Genomic DNA, 16,195 nt, shown 5'->3' with positions numbered 1-16,195 from the left:
TGCTGCACTGGGTCCCGCGATCGTGCAGGTCTCTACTCGGAAGGTGCCTGTTATAATGTTATGATCGAGGTTCTGGACTCTGAGCATAACCAAATGTTATTGCACTTTTGTTCATATAGCAGTACTTTGAAATGAAAAAAGTGTGCAATACACATTATTGAATTTTGTGCATAACAATGTGATTAATTGTGATTAATCGCAGAAAAATCATGTGATTAATCGCGATTACAATTTTAATCGATTATAAGACTGACAGACTGCAACAGTTTGTGTTAAAAATCTTCGTTTGCGTTCTGCTGAAGAAACAAAGTCACCTACATCTTGGATGCCCTGGCGGTAAGCAGATAAACATCCAATTTTCATTTTTGGGTGAACTATCCCTTTAAGGCTTAATATAATTTAAACGGATGACTTATAAAAAAAATTCACCCCCCTCACAGTTGTCATGAAGGGCAAAATTAGCTATATAGGCCAAAATAATTTTTTGAACCAGGCTGTAAACATGTTTTTTTTCTGCTGTAAAGTTGGGCATTTTAACATGGGGAGTCTAAGGGATTGACTACTGTTTTACTGTATTTTTGATCAAATAAATGCAGCCTTGATCAAAAATAGAGACTTCTTTCAAAAATATCTTTCCAACCCCGAATCTTTGAACAGTATGTACGCATTATGTTTATTTTATAATGTAGTTAAAATCCTAATGTAATTCTGTCAATCATCTGCACAGAACAACATCTTTAAAGCCACCCAGAAGCTTGATGAGCTGAAGAGTCAGCTGAACTGGGATCAGCAGACCCTGGAGGCCTGGCTGCAGGAATCAGCACACAAGGATGAAGACACCATGGCTATCATCAAGTACGCCAAGCAAGACGAAAGCAAGATTCGAGTGAGTTCCTAGTAACAGTGGCAGGATCATCTGTTTGAGTCGGGTCACTTCGTATAGCCAGTTCGGCTGTCATTAAGGAAAATGTCAAAGGCTGCCTTGCACAAGCTATCCTCGCTTTATTCAATGCAAGTAGCAATATTGTAATACTTTTAAGGGTTGAATGCATTTGCGGCACTCAGTTGTTAAACAAAAAGTGAGAATGCCAAGTAACACAAAGTACCTGGGTAAATCTCACAAAACCTGCCAAGAACATGTTTGTGTCAAATCTCACCCTAAAAGAACAAATGAAGAAATGACTGAGTTGAGCACAACACCCCCCCCCACACACACACACATTATAGTCATTGTGTGATGCGTAAAAATATATACAGTATATCTAAACTGTAAATTATTCTTGTACTGCCTTTAATTTGTACATTACGATCATTATAATTTAAGGGACAAACATGCTTAACTGCCAAAAGGTTATAAAACTTTAATTAAAGTATTAAAGCTGCAAGCAGCAATGAACGGGCCCTCGCACCCGGGCTCACCGCCACCCGGTGGCTTTAGGAAAACAGCAATCAGTGGGCAATATGCAATAAGTGGTAAATATAGGAGGAATATGTCAAAGTCATTTATATGTGCCAAACTTCCTGCTGCCAGCTGGTGGCGCTATGATTATAACTGGATGTTGGCATGTAGATGTCTTACATATATTAGGCCCTCAAAAATGCGATTCACTTTGGAGAAGAAGAAGAATAATAAGAAACGGAGCAATTCCAATAGGGTCCTCACACTAGGGTGCTCGGGCCCTAAAAATAATTGAAATAAATAATAATAATGTATCAGCGTTATTTTAGTAGTAATGCTATACTATTCACATTACTATACTATTCACATTTTATATAATATATCATCACATTTTTGGATTATATTTTATTTTTATATTTTCATTTTTTATGTAGTTTTTAGTTATGGTTTATTTAGCTTTAATTATTTTAGTGCTTAAACTAAATGAAAATGAGAAATGTTGGCAATTAGCTGAAATAAAATGTTTTTTATATTTGATTTTATTTTCAAGTAAAGAATGTTTTTGTAATGGTTTTAGTTCATTTAGTAGTTGTAGTGTAGTTACCTTATACATACATACTGTATATACAGTCAAACCAAAAATTATTCAGACACCAGATATCATTTTTGATATTTTTTTACTAGTAGGTGCAGGACACTATAGTTCATGTAAGTTAGGATAGCAAAATAAAGCAAATTATACCCAAATATTATTCATACAGTGGACTACCAGTAAAATTTGGGACCAAAAATGATTCAGACACTTTGATCTGATCATGTTTTGCTTAAGTGTTATCTGACATTATCAAGATGAATTTGTTCTGACACAGTTTAACTCTGAGTTCTTGTCATATTTTATTACCATTTTCTAAACTATAGGGAATAAACTAATAATGTGTGAAATGTTGAAGGGGTCTGAATAAATTTTGGTTTGACTGTATATACTATATATATATTTATACATATATCTATATTTTTCATGAGATTTGCTCACTTGTATGGCACATATTTTAGAAATTTGAATATTTTTGGATAAAGTAGTGTGCTGTTAAGCTTGTAGTCAACAGTTTGTATTGCAGAATAACTGCCATGTCTGGATTGAGATAATGTCTGCCTTTTGAATCAGGAGTTGACGCTGAACATTGAGAAGTTGACTCTTGAAGCCAACCAGAAGAGAAAAGCCTTGGACAGTGAAGTCACTGAGACTGTTACAGCACAGGTGATAGATGTTTTTCTTGCTCCCTCTCATTTCTCAATTTTGAGAGGACATTTTTATGATTTGAGCATGCTATCATTCTTAAAGACTTTGGTCTTAGCAAATGCACTTGTATTTTGGGATGCAGGTTGCTCTTGACAAGACAGCCGAGAGCTTTCGTCAGGCTCACATTGAGAGACAAGAGATGATCAGCCAGTGGGAGAGCACCATTGAACAAATGAGAAAAAGAGACCAGGAGATACAGCAGTGTGCCATGGTAACCTGAAGATGGCACTCTTTTAATTCAAAGACATCATTGTTTCTGTGCAGTTTTTTTTTATAAGATACATAACTATCTAAATCTGTATCAACAATTTAATTCAGAAGACAGTTTATTTTACTTTGAATGTGAATCACTTGATATTCTAGATGCAGGCAGAGATGAACCAAGTAATAAGAGAGAAGAATTATTTGCTCAAGGAGAGGAAGGACTTCATGGAGCGTGAGATAGAGAACAATAAAGAGCTGGAGAGGAATATAAGTGCGGCTGAACGTCAGGCGCTTCGACTCAGGCAGCAGCATCAGGAAGAGGAGAGGAGCCAAAGGCGTCTGCAGGATGAGGTGAGTCTACCAGAGCTTCCCGACACTGGGGTGCTTCTCATCTCCTAAAATGTGCATCCACAGTTCATTGCTCCTCTATCCTTAAGCCCACGATGACCCAGAAACCAATCAAAGTCCATCATGATGAAAAGTGTACCAATCATCTTTATCATTCTGCCAAGGCTGTTATGGTACCATGATAAAATTACCGTTTTTTGTTCTTCAAAGACCTTGGGGTACCATGTAAATACCACAGTAGATGAATATGTTTATTATGGAAATTATAAAAGTACCATGGCATTATCATATGATTCCATCAGTGTACCATGGTACAGTACATGATATGTGTGTTGTTGTTTTTTTCATGTTAATCAAATGTAAATGTATTTATGAATTTGGTTAAACTAATCGAACGTGGTGTTTTCCTCTCAGGTGGAAGTGCTGAAGGGAACTTTAGACCGAACAGCCACAGATGTGGAGACCACCCGATCTCAGTTAACCAGCATGAAAAAGGACATTCAGGACAAAACAGCAAAGTAATGCATTCTCTTTTCTCAGACAACTACTCAGTCTTATAGCTCACAGTCCACCAATCACTTTTTGATATGTTTTTCCTCAGTTCTTTCACTCACTTTTAATCAGGGTTGCCAGGTTTTCACAACAAAGCTCGCCCAATTGCTACTCATAACTAGCCCAAAACTAGCCCAATTGCGTTTCGAGGGGGATCCCCCGGTAAAAATCGCATTCCGGTGGGGTAAAATACACATTTTTGGTGGGGTTCCCCGGTAAAATTCGCATTTTAGGGGCTAAATATCATGTTATTGGGGTCGCTTAAACCCGCGGACATGAAAAATAACCCGCGGCAACAGTGTTAAAGTAGCCCAATTCCGCGGGAAAACTGCGGACTTGGCAACACTACTTTTAATGGAATTGGCAAAAATCTGTTACAAGTGCTTAAACAGAAGAATAGAACAAAACAAACAAATAGAACAAACACCACACCTAAAGTCAGATCTGACATTGCATAAACATTGCAGATTAATTGTAGTAATGTATGCAGTTCTTTTGTTGTAGAGTTGAAGAGGCAAAGCTGCATAACGCTGCTCTGAAGGAGAAACTGCAGATGGTGACAGAGGCGGTGCTGGATGGTGAAGAACAAGCAGCACAGATGGAGCAACTGCACAGAGAACAGGAACAGAACATCAAAGTGAGTTTGACTCCTTTGTCTGCTTTTAACTCTTCAGCAATTCACTGCCAATCTGAGCATCATTTTGTTTTGCATTGAATAGCCATATGGCTCAAAAAAACAGAGGGGGCTGCTCTCTCTCTCTCTCTCTTTCTCTATGGTTTCATAAATGTTACTATATTGTGTACCATGTATTGACCATTCAGTGTCCAAAATTCCACAGCACTGCTATTTTAGTATTATTTATATACTATTATAAATTATAGTTTTCATTAATATTTTGAATTAGCTTTTATTTTAATTTTTTACATTTTATTTTAATTTTAGTAGTAGTGCTATATTCTTTTGCCATTTTTTCCTGTTTGTAATTTTAGTTCAAGTTTACTTGAACTTATTTTAGTTAGTTGCGAAAGCAACATTTCTAATTTTCATTTAGTTCAGGTATTTCATGTCATATTTTGAAATGCTATTTCAGCTTCATTTTAATTTAACAGTTTTAGCTTTAATTAACAATAATAATAACCCTCATTCAAACGGTTGGAAAAATAGGACACACAATGCACTGTTATGATCAATAACCCATAAATGCCAAATACTGTACTATTTTGTCAGTAAATAAAACACTAAAAACTAAAATCAGACTTTTGAAATTCTATAAATAAATTTAGACATCTCAACATTACAATGTACAGTATGGATTCATTTAGAGATTTGCTAAAGGTTACATTTAGTAGTGACATTTTGAGTACAGTACATTTGACAGCAAAGGTAATCTAAATTTAAAAAATAGGAGAAATGCACAATTATCCAATATCGGCCGATACATATATAATTTTTAAATTATTATTATTTGATCATACATAATCTATTAATCTGTTAAGCATTTTGTTAATGACCTATTTATGAAAGTTATTATAATTTGTTCACTTTATTTGTATTTGGATTAATAAAGCATTCATGCATAATACTAGACTGATCAATGTGATTTAGTAAACATTGAGGTCTTATGAGAATTAGATTATAATTATATTTGTAAGTGAATTTTGCTCTACTGTAATCAAAGTTTTTTGTTACTGCTTGTGTGTGTAGGAGATCGATGCTCAGCTGCTCTGGCAGAGAGAGCTCATGTTCAGAAAGAGTAAGGAGTTGCAGGGACTGCGTGATAAAGAGAAGAACACCACAGCTGAGATCTGCGCCACCCGGGCCGCTATCTCCAACCTCGACAGCAGACTCAGCAAACAGGACCAGAACTTGCTCAAACAGCAGATGATAATTTCCAACCAGGCAAGAGATCCTTGTCTCTGTCAGTGTCAACAAAGAGTTATCATCTAGTTAACACAAGCTGGACGGTTGTTTTCTGGAAGTTGATAGATGACTCAAGTATGGTTCTTTTGTTTGGTCTAGGACTTTCAGATCCAGATGCTGGAGAGGAAGACTTTACACTTGCAGGGGAAGGTGAACACAGAAGAAAAGGAAGCTCTGGAGAAGAAGGCCTCTGATCTGGGTGAAGCTCTAGAGGAGAAGAAGAGGACAGCCGCCACCCTCACCACACAGCTGAAGAAACTGCAGGTGCGAGTGTGGGCCTCTGTTGTCACAAAACAACGATTTTATTACCATTTTCTAAACTATAGAGAATAAACTGTGATAATGTGTGAAATGTTGAAGGTGTCTGAATAAATTTTGGTTTGACTGTATAAATATATATATATACACTACCATTCAAAAGTTTTAGATCAGTAATGTTACAAAAGCTTTTTATTTCAGATAAATGCTGTTCTTTTGAACTTTCTATACATCAAAGAATTGTGAAAAAAACCTATCTATCTATCTATCTATCTATCTATCTATCTATCCATCCATCCATCCATCCATCCATCCATCTTATTTTCTTCTTCTTCTTTTGAATTTGGGGTGAAACATGGTTTTGGGATAAAACTATTTTGATGTGTATTGATGTTTTTAATGGTGCATATATTCTCAGGATGATATCCGCTGTGTTAGGAAAGACACAGAGAAGATCGGAACAGAAAAGAGAGAACTGACCTCCAAGATCCAGGAGCTGGAACTCTTCATTGACAACTCTGAGAAAGACCAGAAAAAACTCAGGCTCAAAAAACAGGTGAATAACTTGATTGGACCTGGAAGAATTGGACAGAATTCTTCATCCAAAGCCACAGAAATTCTACTCTCTTGCCTGTTTGTTTATTGCCTGTTTTTTAAAGTATTTCGGCTAATTTGCCTTCTGTTATCAATTTCTCATTAACAGAATGTTTTATTAATATATTCCACAAATGTTCCCCCACCATCAGCACTTGCTATCAGCACAACTGATCAAATGTATAATGAATTATTAATCTATTGTAGATGACCTAATCTATCAAAAGCATTTAAAAAATATCAGCAGTGACAAATGGGAGAGAACAACAAAACACATTTGCATCTGTCTCACATGTGTGCATGTCTCCTCCCTTCAGGACAGCATGGTGGAGAAAGGTCTCCTGAAGATGGAGGTGCAGCGGCTGAGAGATCTGCTGTATGACCGAGCAGATGGAGTGCTGAGCCTGGAGAAGAGACGTCTGCAGCTGCAAGTGGCCATGAAAGAGAGAGAAGAGGAGATCCATGTGCACAGAGAGATGCTCGCTAAACAGGCCAAGCTCACTGAACAGGAGAGACAAGGGCTCAGGTAAAAACACCACTGACAAAAGAGCACGCTGGCCAATGGAGTTTTAAAATGATTTCATTATTTAGTGTGGCTTAGAAAGATAGATTTGTACTGAAATAAATATATAAATAAAATTAAAATAAATGAATGCCATGATTTATGATTAATAGCTTTCTCTTTTTTACTTTTACTTAAAAAAATTTTTTTTTTCATTTTTAAATATGTTCTTATTTTAATTGTGTAATTTGTAAGTGCTATATAAATAATTTTTTTATAAATCCAGAAAAAAAAAGTAAAAGTAGATCTGCATGGATTTCATGTCATATATTTGATTCCTGCATTGATTTTTTTCTACACTTTGTTGGTTGTGACAAATGGTGTCAGTGCTGCGGTGAATGAGAGACTGTTCAAAATTGACAAGATGAGGAAGAGGTACGAGATCCTTACTGTTTCTATGGCTGCACCAGAGGGAGAAGAGGAGAAATCCCAGGCCTACTTCATTATAAAGGTATCATAAAATGAAAGTTTTTGGAAGTGAAAAAGAACGTCATTGTATAATTTACAGTGAAAAATAAAAAATTGACACTCCCAGAATTACCTGCATGACAGTGTTGTTAAATTAATGTTTATTGCATTATTTCAGTATCATGTGTGTTACCATGATGGTGTTTAGTATTTGTGTGCATGACACTGTGCAATTTCTATATATTAGTATTTACCTCCCCAGCTTGTGGAAAAGCTGTTTGTTATGATCTTTCATCATGTGACTTTATCATCACCACCTGTATTTGGTGGTTATCAGTGTATTACAAAGGTACAAAACAGATAATAGTACTTTAATAGGTTGGTATATTAACATTACGTCAGTAAATGAATATATATATTTTTTTATTGTGAATTTAAGTTAAGACTGTAAAACCTAAAATGTTGCTACCATAATTTTATGGTAATTTTCTGGCAACCACAGCTGCCGGTGTCCTGACATTTTATCCTACCCGTCAGGGTTTACTACGCATGTGCACATCAATATTGCGTCCTTTTTCTCATGCTGAACAACAATATTTAATGTATCTGCATTACTGTAAGGGTAGGTTTAGGGTTGGGGTAGGTGTAGACTTTAATAAAACACAATCTAATAGGTAGAAACAATTATTTATTGTTGGTTTCCTGTAGCTGTATCCCTTCTAGCTACAACCACGAATATAACACATAATTACTGTATTTGCATTACTGTAAGGGTAGGTTTAGAGTTGTGGTAGGTGTAAACGTTAATAAACTATAATTTTACAGGTAGCATTTTTTGTTGTCGAATTGTACTACCCACTGTTTTATGGAAGGTAGCAAAATCTGACAGGGTAGCACAAATCGACAGAACACCGGTATTTTACCGTTATTTGTCACAGATTTTTTTTACCGAAAAAAAAAAAAGATCTGTAATCAGTAAAGAGATGGCATGCTTAGTGAAGTACATCACTGTTTTTAAATATTAAAGGACATTCTATAATACTTTATACTAGTATACTAGGGCTGGGCGATAACCAATATCGTATCGAGATCGAGATAAGCTCTGGAAATATTTATTCAGTAAGGTTTAATCTAACAGCCTAGTAGAAGCAGAAATAAATGTGACAGCAACCAGTCAGTGCATGTCTCTGTGGGAATGAATTGATTACTTTTTAAAATATTGATTAAATTGTTAAGGATTTATTAATTCATTTCATTAGACACCATTTTTTTGATAAATTTGTATTGAATCATTAAACATAGAATCCATAAAAAATTCAAAAGGAAAACAGAATTTAGGGGAAAATAAAATGGATTTCATGGGGCCCTAAATTAAAAGGTAGCTTACTCTGTAGAGTTTAATTGTGAATAAAGTTATGTTTATCTTCATTCTCAAGGTCTAAAGCCCCGTTCACAGCAAGCACGATAACTATAAGGATAACGATAAAGATATAGTTCTAAAAATCGTTCTCAATATTAAAGAATAGCAGAGTCCACACCACAACTATAACGATAAAGACAAAGAAAACCGATATCGTTGGAATCACATTCAAAACGATTTTTCTCCAGCTGATGAATGATAAAAAATTGACAGCCAATCAGAATCCATCCTGCTGTAACGAGCTCAAGAATTTAAAGCGGCAAACGAGCGTGCTCTTAGAATAAACAGACGATATCATTCGCTGGTATGGACGCTAATATCGTTATCTTTATAGTTATCGTTCTTGGTGTGAATGGGGCTTAACACACATATGGAAGCATTTCCTTCCCTGTTAATTTTAAATGAATATCATGATAAATATCAATATCTTATGATATGGACAAAAATATCCCGATAGCCTATTTAAATTTTTCTGGAATATTTTCGAGGATTGAGAGTTGAATAATTTAAAATGCTTGTGAGAAATTATTAATATGTGTTAAACCAGGATATCAAGATATTTAATTATTCCTTTGGCATATGATGGTGATTAAAAGTAAAGTGACTTGTCAAATTCTCTGGCAATAAAATATCTAGGGAAATGTGTTCAGTGTAAAGTGATCTACAAGAGAGAAAATTATAAATGTACATATTTCTATACATTTTCTTGGAATATTTTCCAGGATTGGCTGTTGACAAAAAAGTTTAAATGCTTGTGACAAAATCTTAACATTTATTAAGCCAGGATATCAATCATTTCCTTATTCTTTTGACATGTCATGCCGATTAAAAGTAAAGTGAAAAACCATGCCATATATCTATATTTATAACAAATGATATATTTTTCTTGACTATTTTATCCCTTCAGAGAGCCCTCACTCACAAAATGTTGGAGACCCCTGCATTAATCAAAAGTGACAATAAATACATTTCTAATGTTACAAAAGATATCTATTTCAAATAAAAATGTTGTTCTTTTCAACTTTTCTATCAAAGAATCCTGAAAAAAAAAAATGTATCATGATTTCCACAAATATATAAGCAGCAAAAATGTTTTCAGCATTGAAATGTAATAAATAATAAACGTTTTTCAAGCATCAAATCAGCATATTAGAATGATTGACACTGAAGACTGGAGTAATGATGCTGAAAATTCAGCTTTGCACAAGAAAAAGTTACATTAAAATGTAAAGTGGATATTTCAAACTAATAGTATTTCACAAATGATTTTTTTAATGGTATTTTTACTGTATATATTCAAACAAATGGAGCCTTAGTGAGCATAAGAGACATCTTTCAAAAACATTCAAATGAATAAATCCAAAACAAAGAAGTGCAGCTTGGGTCTTTGAATTCAAAGCTTTTCTACCTCATTTTTTTCATATCAGAATGAACATTACTACTCCAGTATCTACATCTCAATATCTAATAAATTCTGGACTTTTCCTGAAGGCAGCTCAAGAGAAAGAAGAGCTCCAGCGGCAAGGGGATGATTTGGACGGCAAAATCCGCAAGACAGAGAAAGAGATCCACGCATTGGAGAACACCCTGCAGGTTGTCAACAGCTGCAATACAACCTATCGCAAGGCCCTGACCAAAGTCACAGAGTCCAGTAAGTTCATTCACATCATTCTCATTAAAACTACATTTCTATGTAAAAACTGTTTCTTGGTGTTTATAAAGTCAGTCTCAAACACCATAACTCAGTGTCAGCTTCTTAAATCATTCTTCATCACTAATGTCACCGCTTTCCCACAATGCATTGTTTTGCGATTCTAATGTTAAAGGGGTCTGTTAAGTTCGTTTGCGCATCTGAAGTATGAGGAAACAGATGTAGCTATGCTTGAGCAACACTGATATTAATTTATGTGTCATGATCAGTGTTGGGGGTAACGCATTACAAGTAACGCGGGTTACGTAATCAGATTACTTTTTTTCAAGTAACTAGTAAAGTAACGCATTACTTTTTTAATTTACAAGAAAATATCTGAGTTACTTTTTCAAAAAAGTAACGCCAGTTACTTTGGTTTCCCATTTATTGACGCTTTTACATTTGCTATAAATAGAACTTCTTATATTAAAAACAATCAAGCCCTGCTCATATTTAAATAGTAACGCGAAAGTTACACAAAAGTAATGTAACGCATTACTTTCCATAAAAAGTAACTAAGTAACGTAATTAGTTACTTTTTTAGGGAGTAACGCAATATTGTAATGCATTACTTTTAAAAGTAACTTTCCCCAACACTGGTCATGATTATGTTCTGTTTAGTTTCATATTCATGTTATGTGTAGTGTAGGGTATGGATTTCATTGCCTGAGTTCGCTTTCATTTGTTACCGTGGTTTCTTATTAGTGTCACACCTGTTACTTGGTTCATTGATTATCATTCCTCATTTTAAGTCCTCAGTTTTCTCTGTTCATTTTCTGTGTTAAAGTTTATGGTTACTGTGACTGTATTCAGTACTCTTTCAGAAGATGTGTAATAGCTTCTAATAGTGAAAACACAGAAAGCTGGAAAATTCTGTCAGTGGCGGGGAAAGAGTTAAAGTCTCTTGGAAATAGTTAATTCTCATTCTTGGTTCTAAACTACACACACTCGTGGCAACTTGTTGTCACATTAAATATATTCAGCTTAAGTCGTACCCTACACACAAACGTCACTTGTTTATGGTATAGATACTATGTAGGCTTTTATTTGGCATATAAACAATATGTGGAATATTGAATATATATAAACAAATAAGATGTCATTGTGATCTCACTGTAGGTCCTGCGCACCAGGAGAAACTGAAGCTGGAGGAGCAGAGACGAGCAGCCGAGGAGAAATACAAATATAAAAAACGGCAAATCCGAGAACTGCAGGAGGACATTGAAGTAAATATTTCTATTGACGTAAACATTCCTCCAGGCAGAAAGTTAATTTACAATCACTGTGGTGCATCTGCATATCAAAAATGATGACATATGAAATGAGAAACACCAGGAGCAACTAATTTTAGCTAAAGTCTGAATGCAGACAAAAGTTAAATATAAATATGTGTATTATAATCTGTCATGATAGAAAAATGGAAGAATTCCTAACTTTAATTAATGTGTTGGGTATCATGGACTAACAGTTAAAAACAACTAATATATATATATATATATATATATATATATATAATATATATAATCCATGCTTTATAATGGGAGTCGATGGTAGCCCAAAATTTGAAGTCCCCATCCATTATAAAAGAAGTCCACACGGCTCCGGGGGGTTAATAAAGGCATTCTAAATCGACACAATGCGTTTGTGTAAGAAAAATATCAATATTTACAACTTTATAAACCTTAATCTCTAGCTTTCGCTAACTGTCGTACGCGCGTTCACGAGAGAGTGGCGTCCAGCCGATGACGTAAGATGTAGGCAAACACGGTGACGAACGCGGAAGTGACGAACGTGGAAACGCAGAGGAGAGAGCAAAACAAAACACCGGTCACGAATTAGTAGTACAAAGCGAGGATTTGTAAAGAAAAATGTCGGATGATTTCGATATAAGCCAAGATGACACTGGTTTTCCTTTGCTGTAAACAAAACTTGTTTCTCGTGAGACTAGCATATTCTCACCGGAGTTTACGCTACGCTTACGTCCTACGTCATCCGCTGGACCCCACTCTTTTTCTATCACTATTTTTCTTATACAAAGGCATCGCATCGCTTCAGAAGGCATTTATTAACCCCCCGGAGCCGTGTGGACTTCTTTTATAATGGATGGGTGCAATTTTTTGGACTTCAAATTTTGGGCTACCATCCACTCCCATTATAAAGCATGGATTAGCCTGGACATTATTTAATATAACTCCGATTGTATTCGTCTGAAAGAAGAATGTCATATAGACCTAGGATGGCTTGAGGGTGAGTAAATCCAAATTTCAAAAATCTAATTTTTGGGTGAACTATCCCTTTAAGGCTAATTAGCTAGGTCAGGTTGATTCAGTAATAACAAATAATATTTCGATGTGAATTAAAACCAATTAATTTAGATGATAGTACATAAAGCATGTGTTTTCCACATATTTCAGAGCATGTCCCGCACATTGGATGGTCTTCTTCAAGAGGAAGCAGTCCAGAATGAGACAACTGGGAGGACTCAAGCACATGTGCTCTCTCTCAACAAAGACATCCTCTCTCAGGAGGAGAAACTCAATAGAGCCATCAAACAGGTCTGACCACCTGCAGTTTTCCTGCTTTATCTGTTCAGATTCATCATCAAAGGATTTTTCAGTAATTAATGTAGCTAAAAGCATTCATAATAGGCTGTTAAATGGCAGTTTCCGTTGTGACAACATGCCCCGCTAATTAAAAAGTGTGACAACTATATACATATGTATACAAAGTATGGCCAGTAATGAATACCCATTTTATTGTGATAAGCTAATGAGCACCTGGTCTCTAATCTCATCTTGTTCTTATGTCACAGTGTGCCAAACATACCAGGGAAATTCGGTCTGCTAAAAACACCAAAGAGAAGACCTTTGAGGAACGTGACATAGAGCTACGTGAACTCAGAGATTTAAATAAAAGCATAAATAAGATGCTCCTTGAAGCCATGGAGGAGAATCCTGACCTTTCATCTGCACTGCAGATACGTTTTATGCAGGTACAGCACGACATATCATCATTTATAAACAACATGAAGCATTGTAAATACAAAATGCAATCCATTAGAAATCATAAAATGTAATTGCTGCCGTGCCAAAGTGATACAAAGTGGTAGAAAGTACAAGCAAGATGTATTTTGAATCACCTTATGTTAAACATAAAAATGTAACTGTAAAACGTTAAATTATTTTTGTTAAAAGAAAATACGTTCATTCAGCAAAGATGCATTAAACTGATCAAAAGCAACAGTAAAGAGATTTATAAGATTTCTGTTTCAATAAATGTCTTTTATTTTCAATTCATCATAGAATCCTGAAAAGATGCATCATGGTTTCCAAAAAAAATAAAAAATTAGGTAGCACAGCCGTTTTCAACTTTAATAATACTAAGAAAAGTTTCTCGAGCAGCAAATCAGCATATTAGAAGGATTTCTGAAGGATCATGTGACTGGAGGAATGATGCTGAAAATGCAGCTTTGCGTCACGGGAATAATTTACATTCTAAAAATACATTCAAATAGAAAACTATTACTTTAAATTGTAATAAGATGTCAGAATACCTCAATCTGACTGTATTCTAATTTGATCAAAGAGACATTAAAAAATCTCACTGAGCCCAAACTTTTAAACAGTAGTATATTTGTACATTTGGGGTCAATGGGGTCAGCTATCGGTGGAATTGCTTTAGTAATTACTAACCTTTTCATATAAATGAAGTTACTAATGAACTCTAATGGTTAATGTCATTATTTTCCTCTTTTTAGGCTGGTCTGTCCCTGCCCTCTCCCGCTTCCACTCCATCCAGTCGTCTGAGCTCAAAGATCAGCTCAGCCCGCAGTTCTGCTTCACTCCATCGGTATTCACATAATCATGCTTTTATCCACAAACTATGATTTATATTCCACATGTGCATCTGCTGCTATTACAGCATAATTAACCAATCAAGTGTGACAGTTTAAACCAGACATGCGGAAAGTCCTGATTGTTGTCTTATGTGCCCCACATACACATCAGATCCTCAAATCCCTCAGCCAGCAGCAGTCCCAGAAGCCAGTCTGTCACGTCCCCTGCAGTGAAGACAGTGGATCTGGGTTTGGGCCTCTCCGTCACGTCCCCGCAAGGGTCTCGGCCGCCCAGCGCTAGCAGCAGCAGCAGGAGCAGCAAGTGCAAAAGCCCTTAATTCAGTGTTTCTTTAAAATGGCTTTGGCTGTTTAAAATTCACTTTTATGTTTTTGTTTCCTAGAAGTTAGTTTCAAGCAGAAGTACTATAACACAGTTTGATAATTGACCTTTTTCACAAAAATGCTTTTGTTTGAAAGTGCAGACACAGGTCTTGTTTCATTACTTGGATTGTGTTACGTGGCAGCAACAAGAAAGAAACAATAAAACCCTACATTTGTGAAATGCTTCGGCCCGTGATGAATCAATGTTATCAGGTGGAAAAAAAAAAAATCTGAATAACTTCCGTCTACTGCTCATTGTGTTTGTGCTGACAGTGCTGGGGTGTGTACTATTTGTTGAAACCCATGAGACTCAGACAGTTCAGTCAACACCCTCATAACAGCCTAGAAACCTGAAAAGTCACAGAATATATATTCAGACACATTTCTCCTAAAAGATCAGAACAATGGAGAACGTTTTCATCCTGTTTGTTGGATTTCTGTGTTTTTCTGTGGGAGAGTCGACCACTAACGGTGAGTGACTGATCAAACTCGTACTTCTGCTCAAAGTGGCAAAAATACTGCAAAATTACTCCTAAAACATTATAACAGTTTGCTGTTTTATACAGTAGCTGTACTAAAGTCAAAGTCTTGCCCCTGATTCATTTTGTGATGTAATGGATTAAATGATAACTTGTTGACATACTGACTTTTTCATTTACATAATTTACATATTCACTCATAAACCTGTTTTCTGTTTGGTTAATGCTACTTACAGTTGCTCCTACAACAACAGACGTGTCAACAGAAACAACATCAACTCCACTAACAGAAAACTGGGCAATGACTTCTGCACCATCAACTCAGCAGCCTGGTACAAAATTATATTTTGCTAGTTGATGCAGTTGGTATAATATCACAAATTGATATTAGTCAGCCTACAGTTGAATTAGCTGTGCCATCAGATATGAACTTGCTAGAGTCATCTTTAGTTTAAAAGGGATAGTTCAACCAAAAAATAAAATGTTGTCGTTATTTACTCATTTTCACGTTGTTCCAAACTGTATGACTTACTTTCTTCTATGGAACACACACACACACACACACACACACAGACACACAGACAAATTACGAAAGATGATTTAATTGTTTTGTCCATACAATCAAAGTAAAAGGAACTCAAAACAACATTGGACTCCATTTACCTTATAAGCAGTGTTATTTGAGTATCACTGAGATATTACAGTTGTTGTTAATATTTTGAATTAGATTTTTTTATTGGTATTTTTTGCTTTCATGTTGATTTTAGTTAAAGTTGTGTGTGTGTGTGTGTGTGTGTGTGTGTGTGTGTGTGTGTGTGTGTGTGTGTGTGTGCGTGCAGTTTTT

General features: G+C 35.5%; 1 protein-coding gene across 1 annotated transcript in view; it reads left to right on the top strand.

Moving 5' to 3' along the window:
• LOC107701322 (coiled-coil domain-containing protein 39-like) overlaps nt 1-15,037 on the top strand; it is a 16,206-nt gene extending 1,169 nt beyond the window's left edge. The window contains exons 2-18 of the mRNA XM_016503310.1: nt 728-886; nt 2,565-2,657; nt 2,782-2,910; nt 3,063-3,254; nt 3,666-3,769; nt 4,308-4,440; nt 5,509-5,703; nt 5,824-5,988; nt 6,401-6,538; nt 6,894-7,102; nt 7,466-7,589; nt 10,458-10,617; nt 11,776-11,882; nt 13,071-13,211; nt 13,469-13,648; nt 14,414-14,505; nt 14,664-15,037. Of these exons, the coding sequence (XP_016358796.1) occupies nt 728-886; nt 2,565-2,657; nt 2,782-2,910; nt 3,063-3,254; nt 3,666-3,769; nt 4,308-4,440; nt 5,509-5,703; nt 5,824-5,988; nt 6,401-6,538; nt 6,894-7,102; nt 7,466-7,589; nt 10,458-10,617; nt 11,776-11,882; nt 13,071-13,211; nt 13,469-13,648; nt 14,414-14,505; nt 14,664-14,829 (2,487 nt within the window). The 3' untranslated portion in view covers nt 14,830-15,037. The remainder of the gene's footprint in view (nt 1-727; nt 887-2,564; nt 2,658-2,781; nt 2,911-3,062; nt 3,255-3,665; nt 3,770-4,307; nt 4,441-5,508; nt 5,704-5,823; nt 5,989-6,400; nt 6,539-6,893; nt 7,103-7,465; nt 7,590-10,457; nt 10,618-11,775; nt 11,883-13,070; nt 13,212-13,468; nt 13,649-14,413; nt 14,506-14,663) is intronic.
• Nucleotides 15,038-16,195: the final 1,158 nt, after the last annotated feature.

Source organism: Sinocyclocheilus anshuiensis, unplaced genomic scaffold (genome assembly GCF_001515605.1).
Source record: "Sinocyclocheilus anshuiensis isolate Anshui unplaced genomic scaffold, SAMN03320099.WGS_v1.1 scaffold1726, whole genome shotgun sequence".
NCBI classification, from domain to species: Eukaryota; Metazoa; Chordata; class Actinopteri; order Cypriniformes; family Cyprinidae; genus Sinocyclocheilus; species Sinocyclocheilus anshuiensis.
Note: the sequence above shows the minus strand (reverse complement) of the source record. Positions and strands in the feature narration are given on the sequence as shown.